General features: G+C 40.1%; 2 protein-coding genes across 10 annotated transcripts in view; both read left to right on the top strand.

Moving 5' to 3' along the window:
* Positions 1-7,855: 7,855 nt before the first annotated feature.
* Positions 7,856-23,202, top strand: part of LOC129845745 (carboxypeptidase E) — a 53,408-nt gene continuing 38,061 nt past the window's right edge. Inside the window, exons 1-4 of the mRNA XM_055913643.1 lie at positions 7,856-8,234; positions 20,796-20,899; positions 22,609-22,701; positions 22,784-22,951. Of these exons, the coding sequence (XP_055769618.1) occupies positions 7,985-8,234; positions 20,796-20,899; positions 22,609-22,701; positions 22,784-22,951 (615 nt within the window). The 5' untranslated portion in view covers positions 7,856-7,984. The remainder of the gene's footprint in view (positions 8,235-20,795; positions 20,900-22,608; positions 22,702-22,783; positions 22,952-23,202) is intronic.
* Positions 16,095-20,753, top strand: LOC129845744 (uncharacterized). 9 transcript variants are annotated; one of them, XM_055913641.1, is made up of 2 exons: positions 16,095-18,452; positions 18,693-20,753. In XM_055913641.1, exons 1-2 carry the CDS (start codon positions 16,684-16,686, stop codon positions 19,261-19,263), a joined length of 2,340 nt encoding a protein of 779 aa, XP_055769616.1. In that variant the 5' UTR covers positions 16,095-16,683; the 3' UTR covers positions 19,264-20,753. The 9 variants fall into 9 exon arrangements, with proteins under 9 accessions (XP_055769616.1, XP_055769613.1, XP_055769609.1 ...); XM_055913638.1 differs by having other exon boundaries at positions 16,095-17,810; positions 17,889-20,753; XM_055913634.1 differs by having other exon boundaries at positions 16,095-17,687; positions 17,736-20,753.

Genomic DNA, 23,202 nt, shown 5'->3' on the forward strand with positions numbered 1-23,202 from the left:
ATACTATATACCCATTCAGTCTATAAGTCTATAATATACCAATTCATATATAGATACTATATACCCATTCAGTCTATAATATACCAACTCATATGTTGATACTATATACCCATTCAGTCTATAATATACCAACTCATATATAGATACTATATACCCATTCAGTCTATAATATACCAACTCATATATAGATACTATATACCCATTCAGTCTATAATATAACAACTCATATATAGATACTATATACCCATTCAGTCTAAAGGTCTATAATATACCAACTCATATATAGATAGTATATACCAATCAGTCTATAATATTCCAACTCATATATAGATACTATATACCCATTCAGTCTATAGGTCTATAATAGACCAACTCATATATAGATACTATATACCAATCAGTCTATAATATACAAACTCAGATATAGATACTATATACCCATTCAGTCTATAGGTCTATAATATACCAACTCATATATAGATACTATATACCCATTCAGTCTATAATATACCAACTCGAATATAGATACTATATACCCATTCAGTCTATAATATACCAACTCATATATAGATACTATATACCCATTCAGTCTATAATATACCAACTCATATATAGATACTATATACCCATTCAGTCTATAATATACCAACTCATATATAGATACTATATACCCATTCAGTCTATAATAGACCAACTCATATATAGATACTATATACCCATTCAGTCTATAATATACCAACTCATATATAGATACTATATACCCATTCAGTCTATAGCTCTATAATATACCAACTCATATATAGATACTATATACCCATTCAGTCTATAATAGACCAACTCATATATAGATACTATATACCCATTCAGTCTATAGGTCTATAATATACCAACTCATATATAGATACTATATACCTATTCAGTCTATAATATACCAACTCATATATAGATACTATATACCCATTCAGTCTTTAATAGACCAACTCATATATAGATACTATATACCCATTCAGTCTATAGGTCTATAATATACCAACTCATATATAGATACTATATACCCATTCAGTCTATAATATACCAACTCATATATAGATACTATATACCCATTCAGTCTATAGGTCTATAATATACCAACTCATATATAGATACTATATACCAATTCAGTCTATAATATACCAACTCATATATAGATACTATATACCTATTCAATCTATAATATACCAACTCATATATAGATACAATATACCCATTCAGTCTATAGGTCTATAATAGACCAACTCATATATAGATACTATATACCCATTCAGTCTATAGGTCTATAATATACCAACTCATATATAGATACTATATACCCATTCAGTCTATAGGTCTATAATATACCAACTCATATATAGATACTATATACCCATTCAGTCTGTAATATACCAACTCATATATAGATACTATATACCCATTCAGTCTATAGGTCTATAATATACCAACTCATATATAGATACTATATACCCATTCAGTCTATAATATACCAACTCATATATAGATACTATATACCTATTCAGTCTATAATAGACCAACTCATATATAGATACTATATACCCATTCAGTCTATAGGTCTATAATAGACCAACTCATATATAGATACTATATACCCATTCAGTCTATAATATACCAACTCATATATAGATACTATATACCCATTCAGTCTATAATAGACCAACTCATATATAGATACTATATACCCATTCAGTCTATAGGTCTATAATATACCAACTCATATATAGATACTATATACCCATTCAGTCTATAATATACTAACTCATATATAGATACTATATACCCATTCAGTCTATAATATACTAACTCTTATATAGATACTATATACCCATTCAGTCTATAGGTCTATAATATACCAACTCATATATAGATACTATATACCCATTCAGTCTATAATATACCAACTCATATATAGATACTATATACCCATTCAGTCTATAATATACCAACTCATATATAGATACTATATACCCATTCAGTCTATAATATACCAACTCATATATAGATACTATATACCCATTCAGTCTATAATATACCAACTCATATATAGATACTATATACCCTTTCAGTCTATAATATACCCACTCATATATAGATACTATATACCCATTCAGTCTATAATATACCAACTCATATATAGATACTATATACCCATTCAGTCTATAGGTCTATAATATACCAGCTCATATATAGATACTATATACCCATTCAGTCTATAATATACCAACTCATATATAGATACTATATACCCATTCAGTCTATAATATACCAACTCATATATAGATACTATATACCCATTCAGTCTATAATATACCAACTCATATATAGATACTATATACCCATTCAGTCTATAGGTCTATAATATACCAGCTCATATATAGATACTATATACCCATTCAGTCTATAATATACCAACTCATATATAGATACTATATACCCATTCAGTCTATAGGTCTATAATATACCAACTCATATATAGATACTATATACCCATTCAGTCTATAATAGACCAACTCATATATAGATACTATATACCCATTCAGTCTATAGGTCTATAATATACCAACTCAAATATAGATACTATATACCCATTCAGTCTATAATAGACCAACTCATATAAGGATACTATATACCCATTCAGTCTATAGGTCTATAATATACCAACTCATATATAGATACTATATACCCATTCAGTCTATAGGTCTATAATATACCAACTCATAAATAGATACTATATACCCATTCAGTCTATAATATACCAACTCATATATAGATACTATATACCCATTCAGTCTATAATATACCAACTCATATATAGATACTATATACCCATTCAGTCTATAATATACCAACTCATATATAGATACTATATACCCATTCAGTCTATAGGTCTATAATATACCAACTCATATATGGATACTATATACCCATTCAGTCTATAATATACCAACTCATATATAGATACTATATACCCATTCAGACTATAATATACCAACTCGTATATAGATACTATAAACCCATTCAGTCTATAATATACCAACTCATATATAGATACTATATACCCATTCAGTCTATAATATACCAACTCATATATAGATACTATATACCCATTCAGTCTATAGGTCTATAATAGACCAACTCATATATAGATACTATATACCCATTCAGTCTATAATATACCAACTCATATATAGATACTATATACCCATTCAGTCTATAATATACCAACTCATATATAGATACTATATACCCATTCAGTCTATAAGTCTATAATATACCAATTCATATATAGATACTATATACCCATTCAGTCTATAATATACCAACTCATATGTTGATACTATATACCCATTCAGTCTATAATATACCAACTCATATATAGATACTATATACCCATTCAGTCTATAATATACCAACTCATATATAGATACTATATACCCATTCAGTCTATAATATACCAACTCATATATAGATACTATATACCCATTCAGTCTATAGGTCTATAATATACCAACTCATATATAGATACTATATACCAATCAGTCTATAATATTCCAACTCATATATAGATACTATATACCCATTCAGTCTATAGGTCTATAATAGACCAACTCATATATAGATACTATATACCAATCAGTCTATAATATACCAACTCAGATATAGATACTATATACCCATTCAGTCTATAGGTCTATAATATACCAACTCATATATAGATACTATATACCCATTCAGTCTATAATATACCAACTTGAATATAGATACTATATACCCATTCAGTCTATAATATACCAACTCATATATAGATACTATATACCCATTCAGTCTATAATATACCAACTCATATATAGATACTATATACCCATTCAGTCTATAATATACCAACTCATATATAGATACTATATACCCATTCAGTCTATAATAGACCAACTCATATATAGATACTATATACCCATTCAGTCTATAATATACCAACTCATATATAGATACTATATACCCATTCAGTTTATAGCTCTATAATATACCAACTCATATATAGATACTATATACCCATTCAGTCTATAATAGACCAACTCATATATAGATACTATATACCCATTCAGTCTATAGGTCTATAATATACCAACTCATATATAGATACTATATACCTATTCAGTCTATAATATACCAACTCATATATAGATACTATATACCCATTCAGTCTATAATAGACCAACTCATATATAGATACTATATACCCATTCAGTCTATAGGTCTATAATATACCAACTCATATATAGATACTATATACCCATTCAGTCTATAATATACCAACTCATATATAGATACTATATACCCATTCAGTCTATAGGTCTATAATATACCAACTCATATATAGATACTATATACCAATTCAGTCTATAATATACCAACTCATATATAGATACTATATACCTATTCAGTCTATAATATACCAACTCATATATAGATACTATATACCCATTCAGTCTATAGGTCTATAATAGACCAACTCATATATAGATACTATATACCCATTCAGTCTATAGGTCTATAATATACCAACTCATATATAGATACTATATACCCATTCAGTCTATAGGTCTATAATAGACCAACTCATATATAGATACTATATACCCATTCAGTCTATAATATACCAACTCATATATAGATACTATATACCCACTCAGTCTATAATAGACCAACTCATATATAGATACTATATACCCATTCAGTCTATAGGTCTATAATATACCAACTCATATATAGATACTATATACCCATTCAGTCTATAATATACTAACTCATATATAGATACTATATACCCATTCAGTCTATAATATACTAACTCATATATAAATACTATATACCCATTCAGTCTATAGGTCTATAATATACCAACTCATATATAGATACTATATACCCATTCAGTCTATAATATACCAACTCATATATAGATACTATATACCCATTCAGTCTATAATATACCAACTCATATATAGATACTATATACCCATTCAGTCTATAATATACCAACTCATATATAGATACTATATACCCATTCAGTCTATAATATACCAACTCATATATAGATACTATATACCCATTCAGTCTATAATATACTAACTCATATATAGATACTATATACCCATTCAGTCTATAATATACTAACTCACATATAGATACTATATACCCATTCAGTCTATAGGTCTATAATATACCAACTCATATATAGATACTATATACCCATTCAGTCGATAGCTCTATAGTAGACCTTCAACTCATACACTACCAGTGAACAGTTTGGATACACCTACTCATTCCAGGGTTTTTCTTTCTTTTTAGTATTTTCTACATTGTAGAATAATAGTGAAGACGTTAAAACTATGAAATAACACATATGGAATCATGTAGTAACCCAAAAAGTGTTAAACAAATCAAAATAAACTTTCTATTCTTCAAAGTAGCCAACTTCACCTTGATGACAGCTTTGCACACTTTCGGCACATTCTCAAAGATAAACAGGAAACAAAGTAAAGATAAACAGGAAACAAAGTAAAGATAAACAGGAAACAGAGTAAAGATAAACAGGAAACAAAGTAAAAGATTAACAGGAAACAAAGTAAAAGATAAACAGGAAACAAAGTAAAAGATAAACAGGAAACAAAGTAAAAGATAAACAGGAAACAAAGTAAAAGATAAACAGGAAACAAAGTAAAGATAAACAGGAAACAAAGTAAAAGATAAACAGGAAACAAAGTAAAGATAAACAGGAAACAAAGTAAAGATAAACAGGAAACAGGAAACAAAGTAAAGATAAACAGGAAACAAAGTAAAGATAAACAGGAAACAAAGTAAAAGACAAATAGGAAACAGGAAACAAAGTAAAGATAAACAGGAAACAATGTAAAGATAAACAGGAAACAAAGTAAAGATAAACAGGACACAAAGTAAAGATAAACAGGAAACAAAGTAAAGATAAACAGGAAACAGGAAACAAAGTAAAGATAAACAGGAAACAATGTAAAGATAAACAGGAAATAAAGTAAAGATAAACAGGAACCAAAGTAAAGATAAACAGGAAACAGGAAACAAAGTAAAGATAAACAGGAAACAAAGTAAAGATAAACAGGAAACAGGAAACAAAGTAAAGATAAACAGGAAACAATGTAAAGATAAACAGGAAACAAAGTAAAGATAAACAGGAAACAAAGTAAAAGACAAACAGGAAACAAAGTAAAAGACAAAACTGGAAACAAAGTAAAGATAAACAGGAAACAAAGGAAAAGACAAACAGGAAACAAAGTAAAGATAAACAGGAAACAAAGTAAAAGACAAACAGGAAACAAAGTAAAAGACAAACAGGAAACAAAGTAAAGATAAACAGGAAACAGAGTAAAGATAAACAGGAAACAAAGTAAAAGATAAACAGGAAACAAAGTAAAAGATAAACAGGAAACAAAGTAAAAGATAATCAGGAAACAAAGTAAAGATAAACAGGAAACAAAGTAGTGATAAACCGGAAACAGAGTAGTGATAAGCAGGAAACAGAGTAGTGATAAACAGGAAACAAAGTAAAGATAAACAGGAAACAAAGTAAAAGACAAACAGGAAACAAAGTAAAAGACAAACAGGAAACAAAGTAAAGATAAACAGGAAACAGAGTAAAGATAAACAGGAAACAAAGTAAAAGATAAACAGGAAACAAAGTAAAAGATAAACAGGAAACAAAGTAAAAGATAAACAGGAAACAAAGTAAAAGACAAACAGGAAACAAAGTAAAAGACAAACAGGAAACAAAGTAAAGATAAACAGGAAACAGAGTAAAGATAAACAGGAAACAAAGTAAAAGATAAACAGGAAACAAAGTAAAAGATAAACAGGAAACAAAGTAAAAGATAAACAGGAAACAAAGTAAAAGATAAACAGGAAACAAAGTAAAAGATAAACAGGAAACAAAGTAAAGATAAACAGGAAACAGAGTAAAGATAAACAGGAAACAAAGTAAAAGATAAACAGGAAACAAAGTAAAAGATAAACAGGAAACAAAGTAAAAGATAAACAGGAAACAAAGTAAAGATAAACAGGAAACAAAAATCACAAAATAGTGAAGTTGTGTTGGATCTCGTAGGATGTCGCCCTTCTCTGTTGGTGCCATCTGTTGTCGTTCTGTTTCCAGTATCGCTCGGCTGTCTGGACAACCACACGATCAGCAGAAAAACCCAACGGAATTACATCACAATTGGAATTTGCAGAATTGTTGAGAATAATATTTAATTGGGAATTTAAATATTGGAATTTGAATTAAATTAAATGGAATTTACAGGGAGAGAGAATTTGATAGGAATTTGATAGGAATGAACCCCAACCCTGAGGCCCACTTCCCTGCATCTCTACTCTGCAGTGTGAACACACACCAAAGGCCCTCCCCACCCATTCAGCGTGTCATAGAGAGGGAGAGAGGGAGAGAGGGAGGGAGGGGGGAGAGAGAGAGGGAGGGAGGGAGGGAGGGAGGGAGGGAGGGAGAGAGAGAGAGCTCAGGTACAGTCACGCATCACAGAGGAGAGAGAGAGAGAGAGAGAGAGAGAGAGAGAGAGAGAGAGAGAGGGAGAGAGAGAGAGAGAGAGAGAGAGAGAGAGGGAGAGCTCAGGTACAGTCACGCATCACAGAGGAGAGAGAGAGAGAGAGAGAGAGAGAGAGGGAGAGAGAGAGAGGGAGAGAGAGAGAGAGAGGGAGAGCTCAGGTACAGTCACGCATCACAGAGGAGAGAGAGAGAGAGAGAGAGAGAGAGAGAGAGAGAGGGAGAGAGAGAGAGAGAGAGAGGGAGGGGTATATTTATAGCTCAGAGCGAGGCTGCACAAGAGAGATAAGGCTCGAACTGACTGCAGATATAACGACAGACAAGACAGAGAGAGCGAAACGGAGAGAAACAATGAACCAATTCGTATCGTTGGTGTTGCTGTGGACCCTGGCGGTCCTGTCCGCTACCGGGCCCGTTAGCGGGGCTGAGGATGGCGAGATCTCGTTCGAGTATCACCGGTATGAGGAACTACGGAAGGCTCTCGTGTCCGTATGGCTACAGTGTCCATCAATCACGCGCATCTACACGGTGGGGGAGAGCTTCGAGGGCCGCGAGCTGCTGGTCCTGGAGATGTCAGACAACCCCGGGACGCACGAGGCTGGTCAGTGACACCCCGGTCCCCGTCTCTCTTCATTAAAACCGGTTTACCTTTTTATAACACAGTAATATAGCTTGGCCTACACTCGCCTAAACACACACGGTAGCGCTGCTGCGACGACGCCTGGTCTGATTATACAGTCCTGTTTTAGCGCAGAATGAAAAGTCTGGTTATACAGTCCTCTTTTAGCGCAGAATGACTGGTCTGATTATACAGTCCTGTTTTAGCGCAGAATGACTGGTCTGATTATACAGTCCTGTTTTAGCGCAGAATGACTGGTCTGGTTATACAGTCCTCTTTTAGCGCAGAATGACTGGTCTGATTATACAGTCCTGTTTTAGCGCAGAATGACTGGTCTGGTTATACTGTCCTCTTTTAGCGCAGAATGACTGGTCTGATTATACAGTCCTGTTTTAGCGCAGAATGACTGGTCTGATTATACAGTCCTGTTTTAGCGCAGAATGACTGGTCTGGTTATACAGTCCTGTTTTAGCGCAGAATGACTGGTCTGATTATACAGTCCTGTTTTAGCGCAGAATGACTGGTCTGGTTATACAGTCCTGTTTTAGCGCAGAATGACTGGTCTGATTATACAGTCCTCTTTTAGCGCAGAATGAAAAGTCTGTCTGTGTGTAAGAGAGAGGCTACACGGTGAACCGTCTGTTTTATGATGTAAGGCAGGGCGGCAGGCTGTATGCCACGGCTGGGTAGCCTAGTAGCGGGGTTAGATGATGATGCTGCTGCTTGCGCAGGTGTGTCGTTGTAATGAGGACCGCAGTGTGTGTGTGTGTGTGTGTGCGTGTGCGTGATGTGTGTTTTGAGGGGGTGTTGAATGGTTGATGAAGCAAGGCATCGCCGCCATTTTACAGGAGGAGAGGGACTCACGATATAGGTGCTCCGGGAAGCAGGCCGGGACGCTGAACCAACGGTGATCGCTCTGATCAGTCAAATGGAAGCCACCGTTAGATGAATTCGTCTCATCTTTATTCACACCGTTATAGCGACAGTCTGAGCCGTTATTTACACTATGACTCATCACTTTACAATTAGAGAACATCTGTTTGACGTAAACAGCCTATAGAAAGGAAGGAAGTAAATATGTGTTTACTTTATTAACCCCCTAGGGTCAGTTGATGTATCAGTCACCATGACAACAGTGATAGTGCTGTTGCTGTCTGCCCGCCTGTCTGTCTCTGTCTGCCTGTCTGCCTGTCTGTCTGTCTCTGCCTGTCTGTCTGCCTGTCTCTGTCTGCCTGCCTGTCTGTCTGTCTGTCTGTCTGTCTGTCTGTCTGTCTGTCTGTCTGGTTGCTAGGCTACAGGTGTTAGGGTTACAGTATTATGGGGTGTTCCTCTTACCTATAGTGATGTCACTACAGACCCTGTTGATTGACAGATGTAGGCCGAAGAACAGCAGGAGACGTGATGTGTGTGTGTGTGTGTGTGTGTGTGTGTGTGTGTGTGTGTGTGTGTGTGTGTGTGTGTGTGTGTGTGTGTGTGTGTGTGTGTGTGTGTGTGTGTGTGTGTGTGTGTGTGTGTGTGTGAGAGAGAGAGAGATGAAGGTACAGTTGAAGTCAGAAGTTTACATACACCTTAGCCAAATACATTTAAACTCAGTTGTTCACAATTCCTGACATTTAATCCTAGTAAAAATTCCCTGTCTTAGGTCAGTTAGGATCACCACTTTATTTTAAGAATGTGAAATGTCAGAATAATAGTAGAGAGAATGATTTATTTCAGCTTTTATTTCTTTCATCACATTCCCAGTGGGTCAGAAGTTTACATACACTCAATTAGTATTTGGTAGCATTGCATTTTAAATTGTTTATTAACTTGGGTCAAACGTTTCGGGTAGCCTTCCACAAGCTTCCCACAATAAGTTGGGTGAATTTTGACCCATTCCTCCTGACAGAGCTGGTGTAACTGAGTCAGGTTTGTAGGCCTCCTTGCTCGCACACACTTTTTTTCAGTTCTGCCCACACATTTTCTATGGGATTGAGGTCAGGGCTTTGTGATGGCCACTCCAATACCTTGACTTTGTTGTCCTTAAGCCATTTGCCACAACTTTGGAAGTATGCTTGGGGTCATTGTCCACTTGGAAGACCCATTTTCGACCAAGTTTTAACTTCCTGACTGATGTCTTGAGATGTTGCTTCAATATATCCACATAATTCTCCTGCCTCATGATGCCATTTATTTTGTGAATTGCACCAGTCCCTCCTGCAGCAAAGCACCCCCACAACATGATGCTGCCACCCCCGTGCTTCATGGTTGGGATGGTGTTCTTCGGCTTGCAAGCCTCCCCCTTTTTCCTCCAAACATAACGATGGTCATTATGGCCAAACAGTTATATTTTTGTTTCATCAGACCAGAGGACATTTCTCCAAAAAGTACGATCTTTGTCCCCATGTGCAGTTGCAAACCGACTTTTTTTATGGCGGTTTTGGAGCAGTGGCCTCTTCCTTGCTGAGCGGCCTTTCAGGTTATGTCGATATAGGACTCGTTTTACTGTGGATATAGATACTTTTGTACCCGTTTCCTCCAGCATCTTCACAAGGTCCTTTGCTGTTGTTCTGGGATTGATTTGCACTTTTCGCACCAAAGTACGTTCATCTCTAGGAGACAGAACGTGTCTACTTCCTGAGCGGTATGACGGCTGCGTGGTCCCATGGTGTTTATACTTGCGTACTATTGTTTGTACAGATGAACGTGGTACATTCAGGCATTTGGAAATTGCTCCTAAGGATGAACCAGACTTGTGGAGGTCTACAATTGTTTTCTGAGGTCTTGGCTGATATCTTTTGATTTTCCCATATTGTCAAGCAAAGAGGCGCTGAGTTTGAAAGTAGGCCATGAAATAAATCTACAGGTACACCTCCAATTGACTCAAATGGTGTCAATTAGCCTATCAGAAGCTTCTAAATCCACAACATAATTTTCTGGAATTTTCCAAGCTGTTTAAAGGCACAGTCAACTGACACGGAACCCAAACCGGCTGTGCCCCATCGTGCCCCATCGTGCATAAATGTATTTTGTCCCCTTACACCAAACGCGATCACGACACGCAGGTTAAAATATCAAAACAAACTCTGAACCAATGACATTAATTTGGGGACAGGTCGAAAAGCATTAAACATGTATGGTAATTTAGCTAGTTAGCTTGCTGTTGCTAGCTAATTTGTCCTATTTAGCTAGTTAGCTTGCTGTTGCTAGCTAATTTGTCCTATTTAGCTAGCATGCTGTTGCTAGCTAATTTGTCCTATTCAGCTAGCTTGCTGTTGCTAGCTAATTTGTCCTATTTAGCTAGCTTGCTGTTGCTAGCTAATTTGTCCTGTTTAGCTAGCTTGCTGTTGCTAGCTAATTTGTCCTGTTTAGCTAGCTTGCTGTTGCTAGCTAATTTGTCCTATTTAGCTAGCTTGCTGTTGCTAGCTAATTTGTCCTATTCAGCTAGCTTGCTGTTGCTAGCTAATTTGTCCCATTTAGCTAGCTTGCTGTTGCTAGCTAATTTGTCCTGTTTAGCTAGCTTGCTGTTGCTAGCTAATTTGTCCTGTTTAGCTAGCTTGCTGTTGCTAGCTAATTTGTCCTGGGATATAAACATTGAGTTGTTATTTTACCTGAAATGCACAAGGTCCTCTACTCTGACAATTAATCCACAAATAAAACGGTCAACCGAATCGTTTCTAGTCATCTCTCCTCCTTCCAGGCTTTTTCATCTTTGAACTTGTATGGGGATTGGCATCTACACTTTCATAGTATTACTACACCGACCGGCAACACAGTTCGTCTTTCAATCACCCACGTGGGTATAACCAATGAGGAGATGGCTCGTGGGTACCTGCTTCTATAAACCAATGAGGAGATGGGAGAGGCAGGATTGGCCCATTCCTCCTGACTGAGTCAGGTTTGTAGGTTTGTAGGTTTGCTCGCACACACTTTTTCAGTTCTGCCCACAAAGGCAGTCCTGTAATATTCCTGTAATAGTCCTGTAATATTCCTGTAATAGTCCTGTAATATTCCTGTAATAGTCCTGTAATAGTCCTGCACTAGTGATAGTCCTGTAATAGTTCTGTAATATTCCTGTAATAGTCCTGTAATAGTCCTGTAATTGTCCTGTAATATTCCTGTAAAAGTCCTGTAATAGTCCTGTAATAGTCCTGTACTATAATTGTCCTGTAAAAGTCCTGTTATAGTCCTGTAATAGTCCTGTAATAGTCCTGTAATAGTCCTGTAATAGTCCTGTAATAGTCCTGTAATAGTCCTTTTATAGTCCTGTAATAGTCCTGTAATATAATAGTCCTGTAAAAGTCCTGTTATAGTCCTGTAATAGTCCTGTAACAGTCCTGTAACAGTCCTGTAATAGTCCTGTAATAGTCCTATAATAGTCCTGTAATAGTGATAGTCCTGTAATAGTCCTGTAATAGTCCTGTAATAGTCCTGTAATAGTCCTGTAATAGTCCTTTTATAGTCCTGTAATAGTGATAGTCCTGTAATAGTCCTGTAATAATCCTGTAACAGTCCTGTAATAGTCCTGTAATAGTCCTGTAATAGTCCTGTAATAGTCCTGTAATAGTCCTGTAATAGTCCTGTAACAGTCCTGTAATTGTCCTTTATAGTCCTTTATAGTCCTGTAATTATCCTTTTAGAGTTCTGTAACAGTCCTGTAATTGTCCTTTTATAGTCCTGTAACAGTCCTGTAATTGTCCTGTAATAGTCCTGTAATGGTCCTGTAATGGTCCTGTAATAGTCCTGTAACAGTCCTGTAACAGTCCTGTAATTGTCCTGTCATAGTCCTGTAATAGTACTGTAACAGTCCTGTAATAGTCCTTTTATAGTCCTATAATAGTCCTGTAATAGTCCTGTAACAGTCCTGTAATAGTCCTGTAACTGTCCTGTAATTGTCCTGTAATAGTCCTGTAATAGTAATAGTCCTGTAATAGTCCTGTAATAGTCCTGTAATAGTCCTGTAATAGTCCTGTAATAGTAATAGTCCTGTAATAGTAATAGTCCTGTAATAGTAATAGTCCTGTAATAGTAATAGTCCTGTAATAGTCCTGTAATAGTCCTGTAATAGTAATAGTCCTGTAATAGTAATAGTCCTGTAATAGTAATAGTCCTGTAATAGTAATAGTCCTGTAATAGTAATAGTCCTGTAATAGTCCTGTAATAGTCCTGTAATAGTAATAGTCCTGTAATAGTAATAGTCCTGTAATAGTCCTGTAATAGTCCTGTAATAGTCCTGTAATAGTAATAGTCCTGTAATAGTCCTGTAATAGTAATAGTCCTGTAATAGTAATAGTCCTGTACTAGTCCTGTAATAGTCCTGTAATAGTGATAGTCCTGTAATAGTCCTGTAATAGTCCTGTAATAGTCCTGTAATAGTAATAGTCCTGTAATAGTAATAGTCCTGTAATAGTCCTGTAATAGTCCTGTAATAGTCCTGTAATAGTCCTGTAATAGTCCTGTAATAGTAATAGTCCTGTAATAGTAATAGTCCTGTAATAGTCCTGTAATAGTCCTGTAATAGTAATAGTCCTGTAATAGTAATAGTCCTGTAATAGTCCTGTAATAGTGATAGTCCTGTAATAGTAATAGTCCTGTAATAGTCCTGTAATAGTCCTGTAATAGTCCTGTAATAGTCCTGTAATAGTAATAGTCCTGTAATAGTCCTGTAATAGTCCTGTAATAGTCCTGTAATAGTCCTGTAATAGTAATAGTCCTGTAATAGTCCTGTAATAGTAATAGTCCTGTAATAGTCCTGTAATAGTGATAGTCCTGTAATAGTAATAGTCCTGTAATAGTCCTGTAATAGTCCTGTAATAGTCCTGTAATAGTCCTGTAATAGTCCTGTAATAGTAATAGTCCTGTAATAGTCCTGTAATAGTCCTGTAATAGTAATAGTCCTGTAATAGTCCTGTAATAGTAATAGTCCTGTAATAGTCCTGTAATAGTAATAGTCCTGTAATAGTCCTGTAATAGTCCTGTAATAGTCCTGTAATAGTCCTGTAATAGTCCTGTAATAGTCCTGTAATAGTAATAGTCCTGTAATAGTCCTGTAATAGTCCTGTAATAGTCCTGTAATAGTAATAGTCCTGTAATAGTCCTGTAATAGTGATAGTCCTGTAATAGTAATAGTCCTGTAATAGTCCTGTAATAGTGATAGTCCTGTAATTGTCCTGTAATAGTAATAGTCCTGTAATAGTTCTGTAATAGTGATAGTCCTGTAATAGTAATAGTCCTGTAATAGTCCTGTAATAGTCCTGTAATAGTCCTGTAATAGTCCTGTACTAGTCCTGTAATAGTCCTATAATAGTCCTGTAATAGTGATAGTCCTGTAATAGTCCTGTAATAGTCCTGTAATAGTGATAGTCCTGTAATAGTCCTGTAATAGTGATAGTCCTGTAATAGTCCTGTAATAGTGATAGTCCTGTAATAGTCCTGTAATAGTCCTGTAATAGTGATAGTCCTGTAATAGTCCTGTAATAGTCCTGTAATTGTCCTGTAATAGTAATAGTCCTGTAATAGTCCTGTAATAGTCCTGTAATAGTAATAGTCCTGTAATAGTCCTGTAATAGTAATAGTCCTGTAATAGTCCTGTAATAGTAATAGTCCTGTAATAGTCCTGTAATAGTCCTGTAATAGTCCTGTAATAGTCCTGTAATAGTCCTGTAATAGTCCTGTAATAGTGATACATTTTTACATTTTTACATTTTAGTCATTTAGCAGACGCTCTTATCCAGAGCGACTTACAGTAGAGTGCATACATTTTACATACTGAGACAAGGATATCCCTACCGGCCAAACCCTCCCTAACCCGACGACGCTATGCCAATTGTGCGTCGCCCCACGGACCTCCCGGTTGCGGCCGGCTGCGACAGAGCCTGGGCGCGAACCAAGCCCTGCCTGGGCGCGAACCCAGAGACTCTGGTGGCGCAGCTAGCGCCCTAGACCACTGCGCCACCCGGGAGACCACTGTAATAGTCCTGTAATAGTCCTGTAATAGTCCTGTAATAGTCCTGTAATAGTCCTGTAATAGTCCTGTAATTGGTTCCAGATGAGTTTCCATCCTGTACATGCATGCAGCTCAGCTCCCGCCCCCGGGGGCAACCAGCCTCCCACCCTCCAATGCACAACACTGTAGAAACACCAGAGAGATGGAGAGAGAGAGAGACGGGGAATGGAGGGGGAGAGAGAGACAGGGAATGGAGGGGGAGAGAGAGACAGGGAATGGAGGGGGAGAGAGAGACAGGGAATGGAGGGAGAGAGAAAGAAAGGAGAGGGAAAGAGAAAGAGATAGAGAGGGGGAGAGAAAATGGGAGGGGAAGAGAGAGAGATAGAAAGAGAGAGAGGGAGAGAAAGGGAGGGGAAGAGAGAGAGATAGACAGAGAGAGAAGGAGAGAAAGGGGGAGGGGAAGAGAGTTAGATAGAAAGAGAGAGAAATAGAAAGAGAGAGACGGAGAGAGAGAGAGAGGGAGAGAGAGAGAAATAGAAAGAGAGAGACAGAGAGAGAGAGAGAGGGAGAGAGAGAGAGGGAGAGAGAGAGAAATAGAAAGAGAGAGAGAGAGGAAGAGAGAGGAAAGTGGAGAATGTTTCTATTCCCTCAATGTATTTTCATGTTTTCATCTTCTGTCTATTTCTGTAATTCCATGTTCTGTGATCGATCTGTTCTGTCTGAGAGGTGATATTTCTGTAATTCCATGTTCTGTGTTTGATCGATCTGTTCTGTCTGAGAGCTGACGGGTCTTTAAGGTGAATCTGAAATAGCTGTGGTTGCCCTGACGACAGATCGGCTTAGTGCTGTGAGCTGCCTCCCTCCTGGTCGGCCATCTGTCAGGATAGTCTCTCTGTGTGTGGTGGGGGGGTGGGGGGGTGGGGGGTAATCAGTTGACAGGAAGTAAACAATCCTACTGCATTTAGCCACATCACGAACAGGACCAACTATAGGGACTGAAGTACCAGAGAGTGGTGTGTAAATGTTCTGGTATCAGAGAGAGAGATGTGATGCTGCAGCCAGAGATCATCAATTATACATCTGAGGAAACGCACATCTGTCCTCTCCCCCTTCACACACCCTCTCTCTCTCTCTGTCTCTCTCTCTCTCTCTGTCTCTCTCTCTGTCTCTCTCTCTCTCTCTCTCTCTCTCTCTCTCTCTCTCTCTCTCTCTGTCTCTGTCTCTGTCTCTGTCTCTGTCTCTGTCTCTCTCTCTCTCTCTCTCTCTCTCTCTCTCTCTCTCTCTCTCTCTGTCTCTGTCTCTGTCTCTGTCTCTCTCTCTCTCTCTCTCTCTCTCTCTCTCTCTCTCTCTCTCGTGTGTGCAGATGAGGAGAGCAGCTAGTGAGATATAATGGCTGGTCAAAAAAAACATGAGTCATTCACCGTGGTTGTCCCTTAATTTGTATTTGGCACCGTCTCCGTGGTAACAGTGGCAAGTGTAGTGTGACGTACAGGTCTAGGAGTGAACATGGGTAGGTCCTCTGTAGGACTGAACATTGGTAGGTCCTCTGTAGGACTGAACATGGGTAGGTCCTCTGTAGGACTGAACATGGGTAGGTCCTCTGTAGGGAACATGGGTAGGTCCTCTGTAGGGAACAAGGGTAGGTGCTCTGTAGGACTGAACATGGGTAGGTCCTCTGTAGGACTGAACATGGGTAGGCCCCCTGTAGGACTGAACATGGGTAGGGCCTCTGTAGGACTGAACATGGGTAGGTCCTCTGTAGGACTGAACATGGGTAGGTCCTCTCTAGGACTGAACATGGGTAGGTCCTCTGTAGGGAACATGGGTAGGTCCTCTGTAGGGAACATGGGTAGGTCCTCTGTAGGACTGAACATGGGTAGGTCCTCTGTAGGACTGAACATGGGTAGGTCCTCTGTAGGGAACATGGGTAGGTCCTCTGTAGGGAACATGGGTAGGTCCTCTGTAGGGAACATGGGTAGGTCCTCTGTAGGGAACGTGGGTAGGTCCTCTGTAGGACTGAACATGGGTAGGTCCTCTGTAGGACTGAACATGGGTAGGTCCTCTGTAGGACTGAACATGGGTAGGTCCTCTGTAGGGAACATGGGTAGGTCCTCTCTAGGACTGAACATGGGTAGGTCCTCTGTAGGACTGAACATGGGTAGGTCCTCTCTAGGACTGAACATGGGTAGGTCCTCTGTAGGACTGAACATGGGTAGGTCCTCTGTAGGACTGAACATGGGTAGGTCCTCTGTAGGGAACATGGGTAGGTCCTCTGTAGGACTGAACATGGGTAGGTCCTCTGTAGGACTGAACATGGGTAGGTCCTCTGTAGGACTGAACATGGGTAGGTCCTCTGTAGGACTGAACATGGGTAGGTCCTCTGTAGGACTGAACATGGGTAGGTCCTCTGTAGGACTGAACGTGGGTAGGTCCTCTGTAGGACTGAACATGGGTAGGTCCTCTGTAGGACTGAACATGGGTAGGTCCTCTGTAGGACTGAACATGGGTAGGTCCTCTGTAGGGAACATGGGTAGGTCCTCTATAGGGAACATGGGTAGGTCCTCTGTAGGGAACATGGGTAGGTCCTCTGTAGGGAACATGGGTAGGTCCTCTGTAGGACTGAACATGGGTAGGTGCTCTGTAGGACTGAACATGGGTAGGTCCTCTGTAGGACTGAACATGGGTAGGTACTCTGTAGGGAACATGGGTAGGTCCTCTGTAGGGAACATGGGTAGGTCCTCTCTAGGACTGAACATGGGTAGGTCCTCTGTAGGGAACATGGGTAGGTCCTCTGTAGGGAACATGGGTAGGTCCTCTGTAGGACTGAACATGGGTAGGTCCTCTCTAGGACTGAACATGGGTAGGTCCTCTCTAGGACTGAACATGGGTAGGTCCTCTGTAGGGAACATGGGTAGGTCCTCTGTAGGGAACATGGGTAGGTCCTCTGTAGGACTGAACATGGGTAGGTCCTCTGTAGGGAACGTGGGTAGGTCCTCTGTAGGACTGAACATGGGTAGGTCCTCTCTAGGACTGAACATGGGTAGGTCCTCTCTAGGACTGAACATGGGTAGGTCCTATGTAGGGAACATGGGTAGGTCCTCTCTAGGACTGAACGTGGGTAGGTCCTCTGTAGGACTGAACATGGGTAGGTCCTCTCTAGGACTGAACATGGGTAGGTCCTCTGTAGGGAACATGGGTAGGTCCTCTGTAGGGAACATGGGTAGGTCCTCTGTAGGACTGAACATGGGTAGGTCCTCTGTAGGGAACATGGGTAGGTCCTCTGTAGGGAACATGGGTAGGTCCTCTGTAGGACTGAACATGGGTAGGTCCTCTGTAGGACTGAACATGGGTAGGTCCTCTGTAGGACTGAACATGGGTAGGTCCTCTGTAGGACTGAACGTGGGTAGGTCCTCTGTAGGACTGAACGTGGGTAGGTCCTCTGTAGGACTGAACGTGGGTAGGTTCTCTCTAGGACTGAACGTGGGTAGGTCCTCTGTAGGACTGAACATGGGTAGGTCCTCTGTAGGACTGAACATGGGTAGGTCCTCTGTAGGGAACATGGGTAGGTCCTCTGTAGGACTGAACATGGGTAGGTCCTCTGTAGGGAACATGGGTAGGTCCTCTCTAGGACTGAACATGGGTAGGTCCTCTCTAGGACTGAACATGGGTAGGTCCTCTGTAGGGAACATGGGTAGGTCCTCTGTAGGGAACATGGGTAGGTCCTCTGTAGGACTGAACATGGGTAGGTGCTCTGTAGGACTGAACATGGGTAGGTCCTCTGTAGGACTGAACATGGGTAGGTCCTCTGTAGGACTGAACATGGGTAGGTCCTCTGTAGGACTGAACGTGGGTAGGTCCTCTGTAGGACTGAACGTGGGTAGGTCCTCTGTAGGACTGAACGTGGGTAGGTTCTCTCTAGGACTGAACGTGGGTAGGTCCTCTGTAGGACTGAACATGGGTAGGTCCTCTGTAGGACTGAACATGGGTAGGTCCTCTGTAGGGAACATGGGTAGGTCCTCTGTAGGACTGAACATGGGTAGGTCCTCTGTAGGGAACATGGGTAGGTCCTCTCTAGGGCAGACCTGACCTGTGTGTTGACCTGACCTGACCTGACCTGACCTGTGTTGACCTGTGTTGACCTGACCTGTATGTTGACCTGACCTGACCTGACCTGTATGTTGACCTGACCTGACCTGACCTGACCTGACCTGTATGTTGACCTGACCTGACCTGACCTGACCTGTATGTTGACCTGACCTGACCTGACCTGTATGTTGACCTGACCTGACCTGACCTGTATGTTGACCTGACCTGACCTGTATGTTGACCTGACCTGACCTGACCTGACCTGTGTGTTGACCTGACCTGTATGTTGACCTGACCTGTGTGTTGACCTGACCTGTGTGTTGACCTGACCTGTGTGTTGACCTGACCTGTATGTTGACCTGACCTGTATGTTGACCTGACCTGTGTGTTGACCTGACCTGTATGTTGACCTGACCTGTATGTTGACCTGACCTGTATGTTGACCTGACCTGTATGTTGACCTGACCTGTATGTTGACCTGACCTGTGTGTTGACCTGACCTGTGTGTTGACCGGACCTGTGTGTTGACCTGACCTGTATGTTGACCTGACCTGTGTGTTGACCTGACCTGTATGTTGACCTGACCTGTATGTTGACCTGACCTGTGTGTTGACCTGACCTGTATGTTGACCTGACCTGTATGTTGACCTGACCTGTATGTTGACCTGACCTGTATGTTGACCTGACCTGTGTGTTGACCTGACCTGTGTGTTGACCTGACCTGTATGTTGACCTGACCTGTGTGTTGACCTGACCTGTGTGTTGACCTGACCTGTATGTTGACCTGACCTGTGTGTTGACCTGACCTGTATGTTGACCTGACCTGTGTGTTGACCTGACCTGTATGTTGACCTGACCTGTGTGTTGACCTGACCTGTATGTTGACCTGACCTGTATGTTGACCTGACCTGTATGTTAACCTGACCTGTGTGTTGACCTGACCTGTATGTTGACCTGACCTGTATGTTGACCTGACCTGTGTGTTGACCTGACCTGTGTGTTGACCTGACCTGTGTGTTGACTGGACCTGTATGTTGACCTGACCTGTATGTTGACCTGACCTGTATGTTGACCTGACCTGACCTGACCTGTGTGTTGACCTGACCTGTGTGTTGACCTGACCTGTATGTTGACCTGACCTGTATGTTGACCTGACCTGTATGTTGACCTGACCTGACCTGACCTGTATGTTGACCTGACCTGTATGTTGACCTGACCTGTATGTTGACCTGACCTGACCTGACCTGTATGTTCACCTGACCTGTATGTTGACCTGACCTGTATGTTGACCTGACCTGTGTGTTGACCTGACCTGTATGTTGACCTGACCTGTATGTTGACCTGACCTGACCTGACCTGTATGTTCACCTGACCTGTATGTTGACCTGACCTGTATGTTGACCTGACCTGACCTGACCTGTATGTTCACCTGACCTGTATGTTGACCTGACCTGTATGTTGACCTGACCTGACCTGACCTGTATGTTCACCTGACCTGTGTGTTGACCTGACCTGTGTGTCTCTTTCCCCAGGTGAGCCAGAGTTTAAGTACATCGGAAACATGCACGGCAACGAGGCGGTCGGACGGGAACTCATCGTCTACCTGGCCCAGTACCTCTGTAACCAGTACCAACAGGTAATGTTACCTGGCCCAGTACCTCTGTAACCAGTACCAACAGGTAATGTTACCTGGCCCAGTACCTCTGTAACCAGTACCAACAGGTAATGTTACCTGGCCCAGTACCTCTGTAACCAGTACCAACAGGTAATGTTACCTGGCCCAGTACCTCTGTAACCAGTACCAACAGGTAATGTTACCTGGCCCAGTACCTCTGTAACCAGTACCAACAGGTAATGTTACCTGGCCCAGTACCTCTGTAACCAGTACCAACAGGTAATATAACCTTTAGTTTGGATCCTTCGATGCTGATTGGCTAAAACAACATTTAATAATGACGATATAACTTTAATTATCATTATGATGTTCTTGATATGGCAACTGACAAGGAAAAGGTAACATGTTGATGTGTTTTAGCAGGGCAACTAAACGATCACAGAGTTAATATGTTGATGTGTTATCACAGGGCAACGAGTCGATCACAGAGTTAATATGTTGTTGTGTTGTAACAGGGCAACTAAACGATCACAGAGTTAATATGTTGATGTGTTATCACAGGGCAACGAGTCGATCACAGAGTTAATATGTTGATGTGTTATCACAGGGCAACGAGTCGATCACAGAGTTAATATGTTGTTGTGTTATCACAGGGCAACGAGTCGATCACAGAGTTAATATGTTGTTGTGTTGTAACAGGGCAACTAAACGATCACAGAGTTAATATGTTGATGTGTTATCACAGGGCAACGAGTCGATCACAGAGTTAATATGTTGTTGTGTTGTAACAGGGCAATTAAACGATCACAGAGTTAATATGTTGATGTGTTATCACAGGGCAACGAGTCGATCACAGAGTTAATATGTTGATGTGTTATCACAGGGCAACTAAACAATCACAGAGTTAATATGTTGTTGTGTTGTAACAGGGCATCTAAACGATCACAGAGTTAATATGTTGATGTGTTATCACAGGGCAACGAGTCGATCACAGAGTTAATATGTTGATGTGTAATCACAGGGCAACTAAACAATCACAGAGTTAATATGTTGATGTGTTATCACAGGGCAACGAGTCGATCACAGAGTTAATATGTTGATGTGTTATCACAGGGCAACTAAACGATCACAGAGTTAATATGTTGTTGTGTTGTAACAGGGCAACTAAACGATCACAGATGTAACATGTTGTTGTGTTATAGCAGGGCAACTAAACGATCACAGAGTTAATATGTTGTTGTGTTGTAACAGGACAACTAGTCGATTTCAGAGTTCATATGTTGTTATGTTGTAACAGGGCAACTAAACGATCACAGAGTTAATATGTTGTTGTGTTGTAACAGGGCAACTAAACGATCACTGAGTTAATATGTTGTTGTGTTGTAACAGGGCAACTAGTCTATCACAGAGTTAGTAAATGTTGTGTTATCACAGGGCAACTAGTCAATCACAGAGTTAGTAAATGTTGTGTTATCACAGGGCAACTAGTCTATCACAGAGTTAGTAAATGTTGTGTTATCACAGGGCAACTAGTCGATCACAGAGTTAATATGTTGATGTGTTAGATTTAATATGTTGATGTGTTATAGCAGGGCAACTAGTCGATCACAGTGTTAATATGTTGTTGTGTTATCACAGGGCAACGAGTCGATCACAGAGTTAATATGTTGTTTTGTTATAACAGGACAACTAGTCGATCACAGAGTTAATATGTTGTTGTGTCATCACAGGGCAACGAGTCGATCATCGATCTGATCCACACCACACGTATCCACCTGATGCCCTCCATGAACCCTGATGGCTTTGAGAAGGCTGCCTCCCAGGTAATACACAACACACAGACTGGTTCATGGGTTTGGTCTTATGGACAGACTAGGTAACATCTCTCTTCCCTCTGTGTGTCAGTCGGGGGAGCTGAAGGATTGGTTCGTTGGTCGTAGTAACGCCCAGGGGGTGGACCTGAACAGGAACTTCCCTGACCTGGACCACATCGTCTACGGCAACGAGAAGGAGGGCGGAGCCAACAACCACCTGCTCAACAACATGAAGAAGGCCGTCGACGAAAATACCAAGGTAACACACCTGTCTGTCTGGTAACACACCTGTCTGTCTGGTAACACACCTGTCTGTCTGGTAACACACCTGTCTGTCTGGTAACACACCTGTCTGGTAACACACCTACCTGTCTGGTAACACACCTGTCTGTCTGGTAACACACCTGTCTGTCTGGTAACACACCTGTCTGTCTGGTAACACACCTGTCTGGTAACACACCTGTCTGTCTGGTAACACACCTGTCTGTCTGGTAACACACCTGTCTGTCT

This window comes from Salvelinus fontinalis, unplaced genomic scaffold (genome assembly GCF_029448725.1).
Source record: "Salvelinus fontinalis isolate EN_2023a unplaced genomic scaffold, ASM2944872v1 scaffold_0357, whole genome shotgun sequence".
NCBI classification, from domain to species: Eukaryota; Metazoa; Chordata; class Actinopteri; order Salmoniformes; family Salmonidae; genus Salvelinus; species Salvelinus fontinalis.